Raw genomic sequence first — 15405 nt, 5'->3', positions numbered from 1 at the left:
CCCTCAGTTTTCAATTTTCAAAAGGAATAATAGGAGAAACTGCGTAATAAATTATATGGTCCATTTTCTTCTGAGTACCCCAATACACTACATGTAATCCTGAACTACTTCTTAGGCACAGTGGAAAGTTCAAAGCGTTAGCATCATATTCTAGTGCAGATTTTGTTGTTATAGTTTACAGGTGCCATGACACACTGGAAAAGACCCTGAAATGCCATAACAGCAGGACCCCATATGTGACCCCAATTTACAAACTATATCTCTCCATGAATTCTTCTAAGGGTGCAGTGATCATATTGACACCGTGGTGTGTCACAGAATTTAAACCATTGGGCAGTGAAAAGAAATAATTACATATTTACCACAAAAATTAAATTTTAGCCCCAGAATTTACATTTTGACATGTGGAAATGGGGAAAAATGGCACCAAATTTTGTCACGCAATTTCTGCTGAACGTGGCAATACCCCATATATGGCTGTACATTACTGCTTGGGAGGGAAGGAGCAGTGGATGTTGCCGAGTGAAAATCTGCCATTGTTGTTCCCAGTACATTTAGTGCCCAAACATTATGCCCAGCTCATGCTTCTGGGGACATGCACACGTACGCTAAGTAGGCTGTCATCGCTGCATTTACATGTGGATGCTAAATGTGGTTTTGGCATGCTGGGTCTCAGAAGAGAGAAGGGCATTTAGATTTGGGAGCACAGAATTCATTGTTTTTTTTGGGGGGCGAGGAGCCATAGTGGTTTTCCAGGGATTTCTTGCTACCAGTAACGTGGAAGCCCCCAATATTTCCATTGTTAGATGATGGACTTGAGTAGGGACTTGCTTTTCTGTACATTGAGTTGAAGTCTTTATTGGGAACTTTTTACATAACATTTTGGATCCCATTTATCCTGCGCTCTACTCTGAGCATTTATATTGAGGTTTCCATCTAAATCTTCAATTGACTTGATTAAGATGAAACGCCCAAGGCATGGTGCGGGCAGTCAACGCGTAGTGTCGTGCTCTCAAGTTCTGCCAAGTGTCGTACAGTTCCACTAAGGCCTCGGGCTCCTGCTTCCCAGTACTGCGCTTCAGCTCTGAGGGTGCCCTGCCATAGTTCCCCTCTGAGCTCTGTTCCTCTCCTATGCTCCTTCCCTTCCGGCTACTCCACATTCAACCCTTCCAGGTTATCTGTCATTCCAGAGGCTGCAGCTCCCTCATGGCTGCCAGGCCTCTGTCTGCCCTCAGTTCCAGACTTCCTTCTACTTCAGTGTCTCTGAACAACTGTCCTAACTCCTCCTCCAGGTCAGGATACATAAAGCCTAGGGAAGCTCCCCCGAATCCGGGTATTGAGCTCCCCCTCCTGGCCTGGATTCAGAATGTGTGTGTGCCTTACCTGGTGAAGAGAACCCCATTACCTCTGAGCATGACAGGAAAAGCAACATCACTGCAGCAACTGGTCACCTGGGGAGCTGCAACATCATCGAGGTAACGTCCAGTCACTGAGACTGCGTTCCCAGCTGGGCCGAATTACTGTGACCTCTGTGACATCCCTACTAGCACCATGAGAAAAAGTCACTGGGTTCACCGCAGTTCAAGCTCAGTGGCTTCACAGCAGATCACCATGAGAATTTCTCACCATGATCTGCGGTGACGTCACTGAGCTTGAACTGCGGTGACCTCATCACTGACTTTTCCCATGATGCTGAGGTCACAGCAGTTCAGCCCTGCTGGGAACGCAGCCTCAACCTCAATGACTAGAGGTAAGCTCGATGACATCACCACTTGTCACTGAGGCTGCGCTCGCAGCAGCTTATTCACCAGTGGTTCTCAGCCTGGACGATTGCATCTTGGCACCATCCAGGTTGAAAACTATTAATCCCCCAGACATGGATTACGGCATGGGACAGAACAACAGAAAGGTATGGTATATTGTTGTTGTTTTATTTTAGTTTTATTACAGGAGAATGAGGGCTTCGGTGTAATTAGGCGTTAGGCGAGTATAACTGTGTTTCTTATTTTTAAATAAAATGGAAAATTGTGTTTGTTCTTATTTCTAATAAAGGACTTTATTCTGGCTGTGTCTTTAATTACCATGACTATAAGAGTAGCAATGGATAGGTGTCTTATAGACATCTCTCCATTAGTAATCAGTGGGCTTGATGTCACCTGACAATACAAAGGTGACATCAACCCCACAAATATGAACCCACTTGCCACTGCTACAGGGCATGAGGAAAGAGCCGGGCAAAGCACCAGAATTGGCGCATATAATAGGGCCTTTTCTAGGTGTCTGTGGGCTGCTATTTTTAGGCTGGGGGGCCAATATCCATGGCCCCTTACCAGCCACCAGCTTTCTGCTTTAGCAAGGCTGGTTGTCAAAAATGGGGGGACCTTATGCCATTTTTAAAAATTAGTTATTTAAATAATTAAAAAATACGGCATGGGCTCCTTATTCTTGTTAAACAGCCTTGCTGAAGCTGACACCTGAGGGTTGCAGCCCACAGCTGTGAGTTTTGCCTAGATGGGTATCAAAAATACAAGGGAACCCATGCAGGGTTTTTTTTTAATTATTTATTTACAGTGCAGGAATGGCTGATGATGGCCGGAGTCACACTACTGTAGAATACGGGTGAGTGCTATGTGAGAAAAGATTGCATAGCACTCGTCCCAGTGTTTGTTAATCTATGTGCTCATACTCATTTACGAGAAAAACGGGTGAGTGCAATCCGAGAAAAATCGGATTGCACTCTGAGCAATGTTATTCAATGGGTCACATCCCATCTGCGATTTTTTTCTCAGCTGAAATTGAACTGAGAGTAAAATCTCAGCATGCTGCAATTTGCTGCGTATTTCGGATGAGAATCGCTAATGCATGTCAATGAATTCAAGAAAAAAATCTCATAGCACTTGGACCATCTGAATGCTGTCCAATTTTTACGCACCGGTTTCCTTTGAAAAGCCGGCACTTCATGTGCCACATACAGTAAAATCACACTGACCGGTTAGAACAGAATAGATAGAATAGCTATAAACACATAGAATACATAGATATATAGATGTCAGTGACACACCCATATATATATATATCTATAGATAGATAGATAGATAGATAGATAGATAGATAGATAGATAGATAGATAGAAAAGGCGGCAATTCATCTGCTGTGTTCTGTAAAATCACTGCAGAAAAAAAAATTGCGGCACTCACCACATTTGCAGTATTTCTCAAAAATCCTTTGTTTCACCAGTGGTGCAGGCATTTGAATGCGGGATTCGGACTTATGGAGGAATGTGAGGAGTGCTGGAAATATAGATGGCTAGGCTAAAAACATCAGCTCACAGCCGCCCCAGAAAAGGAGCATTTCTAAGATGCACCAATTCTTGCACTTAACCTTGCTCTTCCCACTTGCCCTGTAGCGGTGGCAAGTGGGGTGATAGTTTGGGGGTTGATGTCACCTTTGTATTGTCAGGTGACATCAAGCCTCGAGGTTAGTAATGCAGAGGCATCAATAAGATGTCCCCATTACTAACCCCATAGTAACATTGTAAGAATACACAGACACCCAGAAAAAAGTCCTTTAATTGAAAGAATGACACAGACTCCTCTAATAGTCTTAATTAAACCATACTTATGACCTCACCCTTGTCATCTGCAAAAGAGGTAAAAAAACAAAACAACAGTATTCCTCACCTTTTTGCAGAGATGCTTTCAATCCATTTGTCCCAAGACAAGTCCAGCACTGCTACATCTAGATGGCAGGCTGCATGGATGCCTTATGTATCCATACAGCCTGTCATCCAGTCCCTATCTGTGGGCACCGTGCGCGTGAGAAAGTTCTCCTGCTTGCGGTTCTGTCTGACAGGTCCCGGGAGTTCACAGCCAGTGATCTCACTTCTCCTTTCTGAAAATTTCCCACAGTGCTCGGGCTGGTGTCACATAGGTTAAGTAGGTTCATTGGTCGTGAACTTGCAAGACCTGTCAGACGGTACCGCAAGCAGGAGAACTTTCTCACTCTCGCGGTGGCCTTAGACAGGGAATAGCAATTCACAGGGAGACACTGAGCACACGGTGCTCAGTGTCTACTGGATGACAGGCGGCTCAATGGTCGCATCATGCAACCATGCAGCCTGCCATGAATTGCCGGCTTTTATGCCATCTTTTACCGAATGTTACAGACTTTTTCCGATTTTAAGAAAAATGCTTGTGTTACCGATCACGAATTCCAATGTACCATATTTGTGCCGAATTTATGTTTGGCGATCGTTTTCTGAACATATTCGCTCATCTATACTTAAAACTTATTAGTTTTATGTACTTATTATACTTTACACCCTTTAATAATAACTCTAAATATATGATTGTGTCCAAATACTCAGTGCCTGTTTAACTGCTACTAAAAAAAAATGGGAAAGGCAGGATTTCCCGCCAACTTTTTTCTTTTATTATTATTATTCCAGTACTGGAGTGGCGCCACTAATCTACGTTCCCTGCCCCTAGTATTATACCTGCCATCTACTGTCTTAATCTTTTATCAGCTCTGGTCTTATACAGGTTTTGAGCTGCTGGTTTGTTCCAATGTTTGCTGGTTGAGCTTTGGGCCATTTTTCAATGTAAGTCTATGAGCGTCAGAATGAGGATCTCATAGACTTACTCTCAGAGCTTCTGACTGTTACCTCTGACTTCACTTCATTCAGAAGTTGCGGTCACAAGATGGTAGATTGGGATTGGACCAGTGCTTGGAACAGCTGAAGACATTGGCAAGTGAGTATAAGACTAGGATCAGGGAACTTACATTAGTGGCACCACTACAGCGCTGAAATTTTAAAAAAAACGCTGGAGTGTGGCTTTAAAGAGGACGTATACCCCCACAAAACATAGATTAAAACTTAACAAGCAGCTATTTGCTCCTCTTGCAGATTAACCTTTCAGAAACAATCTTTTATCTGAACACCAGAATACACAGGGACACCGAGGCCCAAGGCCCAATTCAATATACATAACTAAATAAATAAAATGTTAACTAAAATAAATACACCGACAAATTCACTGGATAAAATAGGCCACGATATTTATTAATGTTTACCAATACAAATTAATTTAATGATAAATAATTAATAGGCAAAGCGAACGGAGGGCAGAACAAATAGACAATAGTATCATTGATAAAACACTAAAAACATACATGCAACCAGAAAAAAAGAAGTGTGTATGTATGGGTAATAATGAGGATCACCAATTATAAAAGTATAATGCATTTTATTAATGACAACTTATTAAAAACAATGAAAACAAGGACTGATACTCCTCCTCCAATGTGCTCAATAAGCAAAAATATACATAGCAATAGATACGGTAGGTTGTCACAGAAAAATAGGAATACCTTAGAAGGAAACCTTCTAATTTAATGTTGTTCACAGAAAAAGCAATATGCAAATAAGCATCGTAATGAAAAAATAGGCAAGGAAACCTTCTATTTAATGCTGTTCAAAGTCAGGAAAGCAATATGCAAAGGAGCAAGGTAATGGAGAGAATTAATGACCCTGGAACCTCATTAATTGTATCACATTGTTCATATACTACTGAAATAATAATGAATGCAACCTTCTAGTGATTGACATCCATATATGCCAAACGTCTAAACATAATGTGCAATATAAGCAGTAAGATAAATAACATGGAAAAACAATGAAATATAAAAAGAATATCAAGATGTGCTAAAAAGCTAAAGTTGATGATCACAGACAGATTCTGTATAGGATCTATCATAAGCCAAAGTAAGAAGTATTCCAAAGTGCCGTAATATTGCTCCCAAGGACAAGTGCATGATTGCACACGATAAAGCAAAAAGTCAAAGAACTGACAACCCCCATCATTAACCCCTTAGTGACAGAGCTAATTTTGACCTTCATGACCAGGCTAAATTTTTAAAATCTGACCAGTGTCAATTTATGTGACATATTGTACTCCAAATATAGATAAGCACCATTCAAAAAATTGATCAAAAGCGGGAGTGGAGAAGACCAATAGAGAGGAGAAAAAGGGGGTACAAAAAAAACAAAACACCAATTAATACTAAAATGAATGGGCCTGTGTCGTCATGTGGGCCCCAGCTAAGCGGTTCGAGGGGCCTTGACACGAAGTCCCAATTCCCAATTCAACATACATAACTAAGTAAATAAAATGTTACTAAATTAAATACACTGACAAATTAATTGTTTAAAATAAGCAGCGATATTTATAATAAATATTAGAAAACATTAAGAATTCCTCAATAAATAAACAATGAAATAAATAATTAATCAAATAATTTATTTGATGTTTAAAAAGAACCAAGTCAACCCAGCATTAGCTGGGCGACTATACTCAAATGCCATGACTCATTAGATAGTGGATGCTTTCCTAAAACGGAAAGTACTTGCAAGCAGCATAATACAAAGAATAGCAGGTTTACCCAGAATCCTTTGCAGTAGGCGGAGCTATGCAAATCATCTCTTTCCACCCCAGTCTAATCCACAGCGCTTGGAATCGCCAAGCGTGCAATGCTGCGGATTAGTTTCTAAATTTACACAGCCAACCAATTCCTACCTGTGGACACGTGTTTCGGGCTGTAGAGGGCTTTTCGGTCTCTTTCGTCCCGCTACATTTAGCCCAACTTGGGTCTCTCCCTAAGGTGGCTAGCATGTATGTATGACTCATTAGAAGCATGGGAAAACAAATAAATAAATATTGCAGCAAAATATCCACAGCAGTTTGTATGGTGAAGATATCTACACCTACATCCGATAAGTTAACTTCTTCTCCCCTATAAAGACCTGAAACAAAGCCTACAAGGTTTGCATGCCTGTAAGAGAAACTTCTTAGTTGAGGCTTGATCAGGTTCTCCATCGGCTCTATTCTATCTTGCTGTACACGAAATGCTCAGAATGCACAACAGAAGGACCATATACCACATTTTTTGGACTATAAGACGCACTTTTTCCCTAAAAATTTTTGGAGGAAAACGGAGGAGCATCTTATAGTCGGAATGTACTTACAATTAGCAAGGTGGCAGCAGAAGTCGGGCAATTCTTTTGGTGGTCTGATGCTGCAGGGCGATGATCTCACTCCCATCCTAGGCTGGTGCGGTAGGTTCGGCGGTGCTCGGTGGTGCTGTGGCTTAGGCGACATTTTGTGAAAGTCCGAAGCCCCCATACTTCCATTGTCTCGATGCTGTGACCTCGGAAAATGGCCGCCGGAGGCTGTGCATATGCTCATTGAGATCTCAGCAATGAAATCTAGGTGCCAAGCTCTCAATCTGTGCATGTGCTGATTCCAGTGGCCTTTTTCCCGGAGGTAACAGCATCAAGGGAATGGAAGTACTGGGGCCCCGGGCTTTCACAAAATGTTGTCGGAGCCTCCGGCCCACAGATAAGCACTATTCAATTTTCATAATTGATTCAAAAAAAGGGGAGTGGGAGAGACCATTAGAGACCATTAGAGAGGAATTAGGACGAGCGGTGGATGCCGCGTCCAGCACAGCACAACACCGGCGCCCAGTGTAGCCGGCTATTTATAGCTGCACCAGCCACAAGCAGAGGGATTTATCTCCTATTAGTACATCAGTCTATGAAATACTCTAAGAGAGGTACATTGATGAAGGTCTAACCTAAGACCGAAACGTCAATATTGTATGTACTCTCTTTCAATTAAATCTCACTTTCATTTGACCACGTGTGTGCCAAGTTTATCTACAGACTAATAAAGTTTTGACTCTTAAAATAAAGACAGGAGAAAAACAATGGCAGTGTGTACAATGGGTTAAAGCATAAATGTAAGCACCAATGTTTATATGAATACTAGATGGTGGCCCGATTCTAACGCAACCAGTATCTACTATATAATAATCTAATTCTGTCTGTCTGTAACGGAAATCCCGCGTCGCTGATTGGTCTCGCCAGCTGCCCGCGACCAATCAGCGACAGGCACAGTCCGGCCGTGAATTGGCACGGGATTTAAATCACGCTTCACTGATTGGTTGCGCCAGGCCAGCCACGACCAATCAGCGATATTGGCTTGGAATTTAAACCCAGCTGCGCTGATTGGTCGCACCCGGCCGGCCGCGACCAATCAGTGATATTGTCGTGGGATTTAAACACCACTTCACTGATAATGTATATATTTTACCCAGAAAATCCTGTGTATTCATTGCATTATTCTTAAATCTTCATAAATAAACTACATACATATTCTAGAATCGGGCCACCATCTAGTAAAGTATAAAGATGCAGAGCTAAAAATATATAAAAATGTCTATAAATAATGTGACAGGGTCACTGGCACAGTACATGAAGGGAGATAGGTGTCACTGCGCATATTGGCATCAGTGATGTAAAACCAGGATATTTTTCCTCCAGCACACTATGTGCTGAGAGGGTTAATTTAAAGCTGTATACATGGGCTGGTTTTATGTAGACACACATAGAGTGGGAGGGAGAGTGCTCACCATATCTCCTACTGCAGAGTCGACATCGGCTTGTGTACTAACAGGACCTGAGATGATGTCATGGTCGGGTGATCATCACATAGTCTGGGTAAAACAGCTTATCTGGAGAGTCAGTTGTTGTGACTTAGGAGAGGAGGAACTCCCATGTGGCTCCAGGAGGGGCTAAGGACATTGTGTGGCGTCCGCAAGTGAAACCTGAAGAGAAAGGACTCTTTTGCACTTTGTTTCGCTAGACGTTAAGCCAGGAATGCTCTGCTTATTTTCCCTGTACCCTGCTTTGGTCTATTCTGACTATAATAATCCAGCAGGTAATTTACTACCAAAATGTTCCTGTGTCTACCTTAAGAAGCAGCTGAGCGTGTCAACCCCTCCCAATAATTTAACTTTAGAAATATTTAGTTCCTGAGCTTAATAAGTTTTTACAGTCAGTAGCTGCCTGCTAGTCAGTGTTGTATATATTAATTTGTCCAATACAGTTGTGGACACCATGATGGGGACTGTAGCGCACCATTGGTGTCGATCATTTGACAAATCAGTCACTGCCATTACTTTCATTGTACTGCTGCTATGACAAAGCAGATGTGAACAGGGTATAATCTGTATGTTTTTCAGGCAACGGTTTTATGTGACTTGATGTTACTACACGTACTTCCAAAAAGGAATTATTACAAGGAGAAAAAATTCAAGCATGCAAAAAGTGAAAAGGTATCTTTTATTTTTAATTATTAGTACACTTGCATTGATTAATACATTCATTATGAGTTATATTTGTCAGTGTTCATTTAAAATGACCCATTTAATGACCTGTAATCTAGGAGCTGAGCAAACTTCATATGTGGTAGATGATGGCTGTGTTACACAGCCGAAATCTGCCTGTAACAGCAGCTCCAGGCATGAGCTTCAATCACTGGTGTTATCCAATTTGATGCCCCTGTCAGTCATTGACAGTGGCATTTAAATGGCAAAGTTGCTAGTGTGCTTTTGTACCAGCTGTCATCAGCCTCCCATGATGCCATCACTGAGAGCTGATAGGTTAACATGGCAACTGGGCATCTGCTAAAGGATCCTCTGGCAGCAATCTTAGTCCTTCTGTGAATCATGGCCCAGGCTTCATAGGAAAACCACAAATATTGCACAAATATATACTGCAATAGACTAATATTACAGTATTTAGTACAAGCAATCAAATGATTGCAATTTCCCTAGAGGAACTAAAAAATACAGGAAAAGAAAAACATATACAGTGGGGAAAATAAGTACCGCATATACTTGAGTATAGGCCGACCAGAGTATAAGCCGAGACCAGGGCCGGCTCCAAGTTCTTGAGGGCCCCGGGTGAAAGAGTCTCAGTGCGCCTCCCCTTTAACATATAGAACGATTCATGATGCACAGATACAGCAGAGAAATATGGGTATAGTACAATGCCAGATTTCACTTCTTACATGAGTGATAACTACTACACATCCCACGTAGTATATCACACAGCCATGTAGTATATAACACAGCCCACGTAGTATATAGCACAGCCACGTAGCATATAACACAGCCCAAGTAGTATATAACACAGCACACGTAGCACATAGCACAGCTACATAGTATATAGCACAGCCACGTAGCATATAACACAGCCCACGTAGTATATAACACAGCCCCCATAGCATATAACATAGCCCACATAGTATATAGCACAGCCATGTAGCATTCAGCACAGCCACACAGTATATAGCACAGCCACGTAGCTTATAGCACAGCCACGTAGTATATAACACAGCCACATAGTATATAACACAGCCCACGTAGCATATAACAGCCCACATAGTATATAGCACAGCCATGTAGCATTCAGCACAGCCACGTAGTATATAGCGCAGCCACATAGCTTATAGCACAGCCACGTAGTATATAACACAGCCACAAAGTATATAACACAGCCCACGTAGCATATAATACAGCCCACGTAGCATATAGCACAGCTACATACAGTTAGGGCCAGAAATATTTGGACAGTGACACAAGTTTTGTTATTTTAGCTGTTTACAAAAACATGTTCAGAAATACAATTATATATATAATATGGGCTGAAAGTGCACACTCCCAGCTGCAATATGATAGTTTCCACATCCAAATCGGAGAAAGGGTTTAGGAATCATAGCTCTGTAATGCATAGCGTCCTCTTTTTCAAGGGACCAAAAGTAATTGGACAATGGACTCTAAGGGCTGCAATTAACTCTGAAGGCGTCTCCCTCGTTAACCTGTAATCAATGAAGTAGTTAAAAGGTCAGGGGTGGATTCCAGGTGTGTGGTTTTGCATTTGGAAGCTGTTGCTGTGAGCAGACAACATGCGGTCAAAGGAACTCTCAATTGAGGTGAAGCAGAACATCCTGAGGCTGAAAAAAAAGGAAAAATCCATCAGAGAGATAGCAGACATGCTTGGAGTAGCAAAATCAACAGTTGGGTACATTCTGAGAAAAAAGGAATTGACTGGTGAGCTTGGGAACTCAAAAAGGCCTGGGCGTCCACGGATGACAACAGTGGTGGATGATCGCCGCATACTTAATTTGGTGAAGAAGAACCCGTTCACAACATCAACTGAAGTCCAGAACACTCTCAGTGAAGTAGGTGTATCTATCTCTAAGTCAACAGTAAAGAGAAGACTCCATGACAGTAAATACAAAGGGTTCACATTTAGATGCAAACCATTCATCAATACCAAAAATAGACAGGCCAGAGTTAAATTTGCAGAAAAACACCTCAAGAAGCCAGCTCAGTTCTGGAAAAGTATTCTATGGACAGATGAGACAAAGATCAACCTGTACCAGAATGATGGGAAGAAAAAAGTTTGGAGAAGAAAGGGAACGGCACATGATCCAAGGCACACCACATCCTCTGTAAAACATGGTGGAGGCAATGTGATGGCATGGGCATGCATGGCTTTCAATGGCACTGGGTCACTTGTGTTTTTGGATGACATAAGAGCAGACAAGAGTAGCCGGATGAATTCTGAAGAGTACCGGGATATACTTTCAGCCCAGATTCAGCCAAATGCTGCAAAGTTGATTGGACGGCGCTTCATAGTACAGATGGACAATGACCCCAAGCATACAGCCAAAGCTACCCAGGAGTTCATGAGTGCCAAAAAGTGGAACATTCTGCAATGGCCAAGTCAATCTCCAGATCTAAACCCAATTGAGCATGCATTTAACTTGCTCAAATCCAGACTTAAGACGGAAAGACCCACAAACAAGCAAGACCTGAAGGCTGCGGCTGTAAAGGCCTGGCGAAGCATTAAGAAGGAGGAAACCCAGCGTTTGGTGATATCCATGGGTTCCAGACTTAAGGCAGTGATTGCCTCCAAAGGATTTGCAACAAAATATTGAAAATAAAAATATTTTGTTTGGGTTATGTTTATTTGTCCAATTACTTTTGACCTCCTAAAATGTGGAGTGTTTGTAAAGAAATGTGTACAATTCCTACATTTTCTATCAGATATTTTTGTTCAACCCTTCAAATTAAACGTTACAATCTGCACTTGAATTCTGTTGTAGAGGTTTCATTTCAAATCCAATGTGGTGGCATGCAGAGCCCAACTCGCGAAAATTGTGTCACTGTCCAAATATTTCTGACCCTAACTGTAGCATATAACACAGCCCACATAGTATATAGCACAGCCATGTAGCATTCAGCACAGCCACGCAGTATATAGCACAGCCACGTAGCTTATAGCACAGCCACGTAGTATATAACACAGCCACATAGTATATAACACAGCCCACATAGCATATAACACAGCACACGTAGCATATAGCACAGCCACATAGCATATAACACAGCCCACGTAGTATACAGCACAGCCCACATAGTATATAGCACAGCCCACGTAGCATCTAACATAGCCCACGTAGTATATAGCACAGCCACATAGTATATAGCACAGTCATGTAGCATATAACAGCCCACTTAGCATCTAACACAGCCCACGTAGCATATAACACAGCCCACATAGTATATAATACAGTCACGTAGTATATAGCACAGCCCACCTAGTATATAGCACAGCCACGTAGTATATAGCACAGCCACGTAGTATATAACACAGCCACGTAGTATATAACACAGCCACGTAGTATATAGCACAGCCATTTAGTATATAGCACAGCCACATAGCATATAACAGCCATGTAGTATATAGCACAGCCACATAGCATATAACACAGCCCACGTAGCATATAACAGCCCAAGTAGCATATAACACAGCCCACGTAGCAGGGTCGGACTGGCCATCGGGCAGTTTTGGCAAATGCCAGAAGGGCCAGTGGCAGTAGTGGGCCGCTCGAGTGTGCTGCTGTCGGCACACTCCCCCCCACTTTCTGCACACTCCCCGCCCCGCATTCAGCTATACCGGCGTCATAGACGCCGGTACAGTTGAATGCAATGATGGAGGAGAGAGCGTCTGCTGTCGCTCCCTCTCCCATCATTCCCCGCTCTGCCTCTAACACTGCCGGTGCACGATGACGTCATATGATCGTGCACCTGCTGTGTGTCGGGAGATGGCAGCTGCTGAGACCTGAGCCAGGAGCAGCGTGGGGCAAGAGGAAAGGTGAGTAGAGTGTTTTTTTTATTATATATATATCAATGAGTGATAACTGGATTGTGGGGCTATTGGGGGGGCTACATTACATTCAATGGGGCTGTGCTGCATTACATTTTATGGGGGCTGTGTTGTATTACATTCTATGGGGGCTGTGCTGTATTACATTCTAGGGGGGCTGTGCTGTATTACATTCTATGGGGGCTGGCTGTATTACATTCTATGGGGCTGTGCTGCATTACATTCTATGAGGGCTGTGCTGTATTACATTCTATGGGGGCTGTACTGCATTACATTCTATGGAGGTTGTGCTGTATTACATTCTATGGGGACTGGCTGTATTACATTCTATGGGGGCTGTGCTGTATTACATTCTATGGGAGATGGCTGCATTACATTCTATGGAGGCTGGCTGCATTACATTCTATGGGGGCTGTGCTGTATTACGTTCTATGAGGGCTGTGCTGCATTACATTCTATGGGGCTGTGCTGCATTACATTCTATGGGGGCTGTGCTGTATTACATTCTATGGGGACTGGCTGTATTATATTCTTTGGGGGCTGGCTGCATTACATTCTATGGGGGGCTGCATTACATTCTATGGGGGCTGTGCTGCATTACATTCTATGGGGGCTGTGCTGTATTACATTCTATGGGGGCTGTGCTGTATTACATTCTATGGGGGCTGTGCTGTATTACATTCTATGGGGACTGAGCTGTAATGCTGGATACAGCTGTGGTTATATGTTATATAGTCGTATTACACTCCCCTCACTTCTTGTAACCTACAAGAGTACAAAGATATTATACAGTCACCATGCGACAAGTGGGCCTGTGTAACTTCAAATGTCAGGGCTGAATTTTAATCCCTGTCTGGTCCTGCCACGTAGTATATAACACAGCCACGTAGTATATAGCACAGCCCACCTAGTATATAGCACAGCCACGTCGTATATAGCAGTGTGGGCACCATATCCCTGTTAAAAAAAAGAATTAAAATAAAAAATAGTTATACTCTCACCTTCTGGCGGCCCCCGGAACCAGTCCAGGCCTTAGCGATGCTCCCGGCAGCTCCCGTTCCCAGTAATGCCTTGCGAGACAATGACCTGTGATGACGTAGCCATCTTGCATGATTCTACGTCATCTGAGGTCATTTTGCAAGGCATCACTGAGAACGGGAGCTGCCGGGAGCATCGCAAGGATCGGGAAGGCTGCAGGGGCCGCCAGAAGGTAAGAATAGTACGATTTTTTTTTAAATTATTTTTAACATTATATTTATTTACTATTGATGCTGCATAGGCGACATCAATGGTAAAAAGTTGGTCAAGCTTGTCAAAATGCGCCCCCCCCACCCCCCCGTCTCGCTAGGGCCCCGGCACTTGCTCGGGTGCTGACGCCGGCCCTGGCCGAGACCCAAAATTTTGCCACAAAAAACTGAGAAAACTTATTGACTCGAGTATAAGCCAAGGATGGGAAATGCAGCTACTGGTAAATTTCAAAAATTAAAATAGATACCAATAAAAGTAAAATTGATTGAGACATCAGTATGTTAAATGTTTTTGAATATCCATATTGAATCAGGAGCCCCATATAATGCTCCATGCAGTTCATGATTGGCCCCATAAGATGCTCCATACAAAATACGCCCCATATAATCCTGCATAAAGGTTAATAATGGCCCCATAAGATGCTCCATACAAAATACGCCCCATATCATGCTTCGTGCAGTTCATAATGGGCCCCATAAGATGCTCCATACAAAAATATGCCCCATATAATGCTACACAGAGTTTAATAATGTCCCCATAAGATGATCCATATTAAAATATGCCCCATATGATGCTGCACAAAGGTTAATGGTGGCCCCATAAGATGCTCCATAGAATAACATGCCCCTTATAATGCTCCATAAAGGTTGATGGCCCTATAAGAGCTCCATAGAATAATATGCCCCTTTTGCTGCTCCATAAAAGGTTGATGGCCCCATAAGATGCTCCATAGCATAATATGCCCCACACTACGCCGTCATGGATTAAAACCCTGCAGTGAACACAAGGTCCCCCTGCTCGTGCCAGCACATGTCCAGGCCTGTTTGAAGTTCACCAATAACTATCTGGATGATCCAGAGGAGGCATGGGAGAAGGCCATGTGGTCAGATGAGACCAAAATAGAACTTTTTGGTATCAACTGCACTTGCCGTATTTGGAGGAAGAAGGAGGATGAGTACAACCCCAAGAACTCCGTCCCATCTGTGAAGAATGGTGGGGGAAACATCATACTTTGGGGGTGCTTTTCTGCACAGGGGACAGGATAATTGCACCGTATTGAAAAGGAGGATGGATGG

The 15405-nt window shown here is 42.8% G+C and overlaps 1 protein-coding gene across 2 annotated transcripts in view; it reads left to right on the top strand.

The window, feature by feature from the left end:
* Positions 1-15405, top strand: part of LOC138665341 (P2X purinoceptor 1-like) — a 178377-nt gene that overhangs the window by 150887 nt on the left and 12085 nt on the right. For both annotated transcript variants that reach the window (XM_069752746.1, XM_069752737.1), the window contains one exon: positions 9085-9177. In XM_069752746.1, coding sequence (XP_069608847.1) covers positions 9085-9177 — 93 coding nt within the window. The remainder of the gene's footprint in view (positions 1-9084; positions 9178-15405) is intronic.

Source organism: Ranitomeya imitator, chromosome 1, assembly GCF_032444005.1.
Source record: "Ranitomeya imitator isolate aRanImi1 chromosome 1, aRanImi1.pri, whole genome shotgun sequence".
NCBI classification, from domain to species: domain Eukaryota; kingdom Metazoa; phylum Chordata; class Amphibia; order Anura; family Dendrobatidae; genus Ranitomeya; species Ranitomeya imitator.
This window is presented reverse-complemented; position numbering and strand designations above follow the sequence as displayed.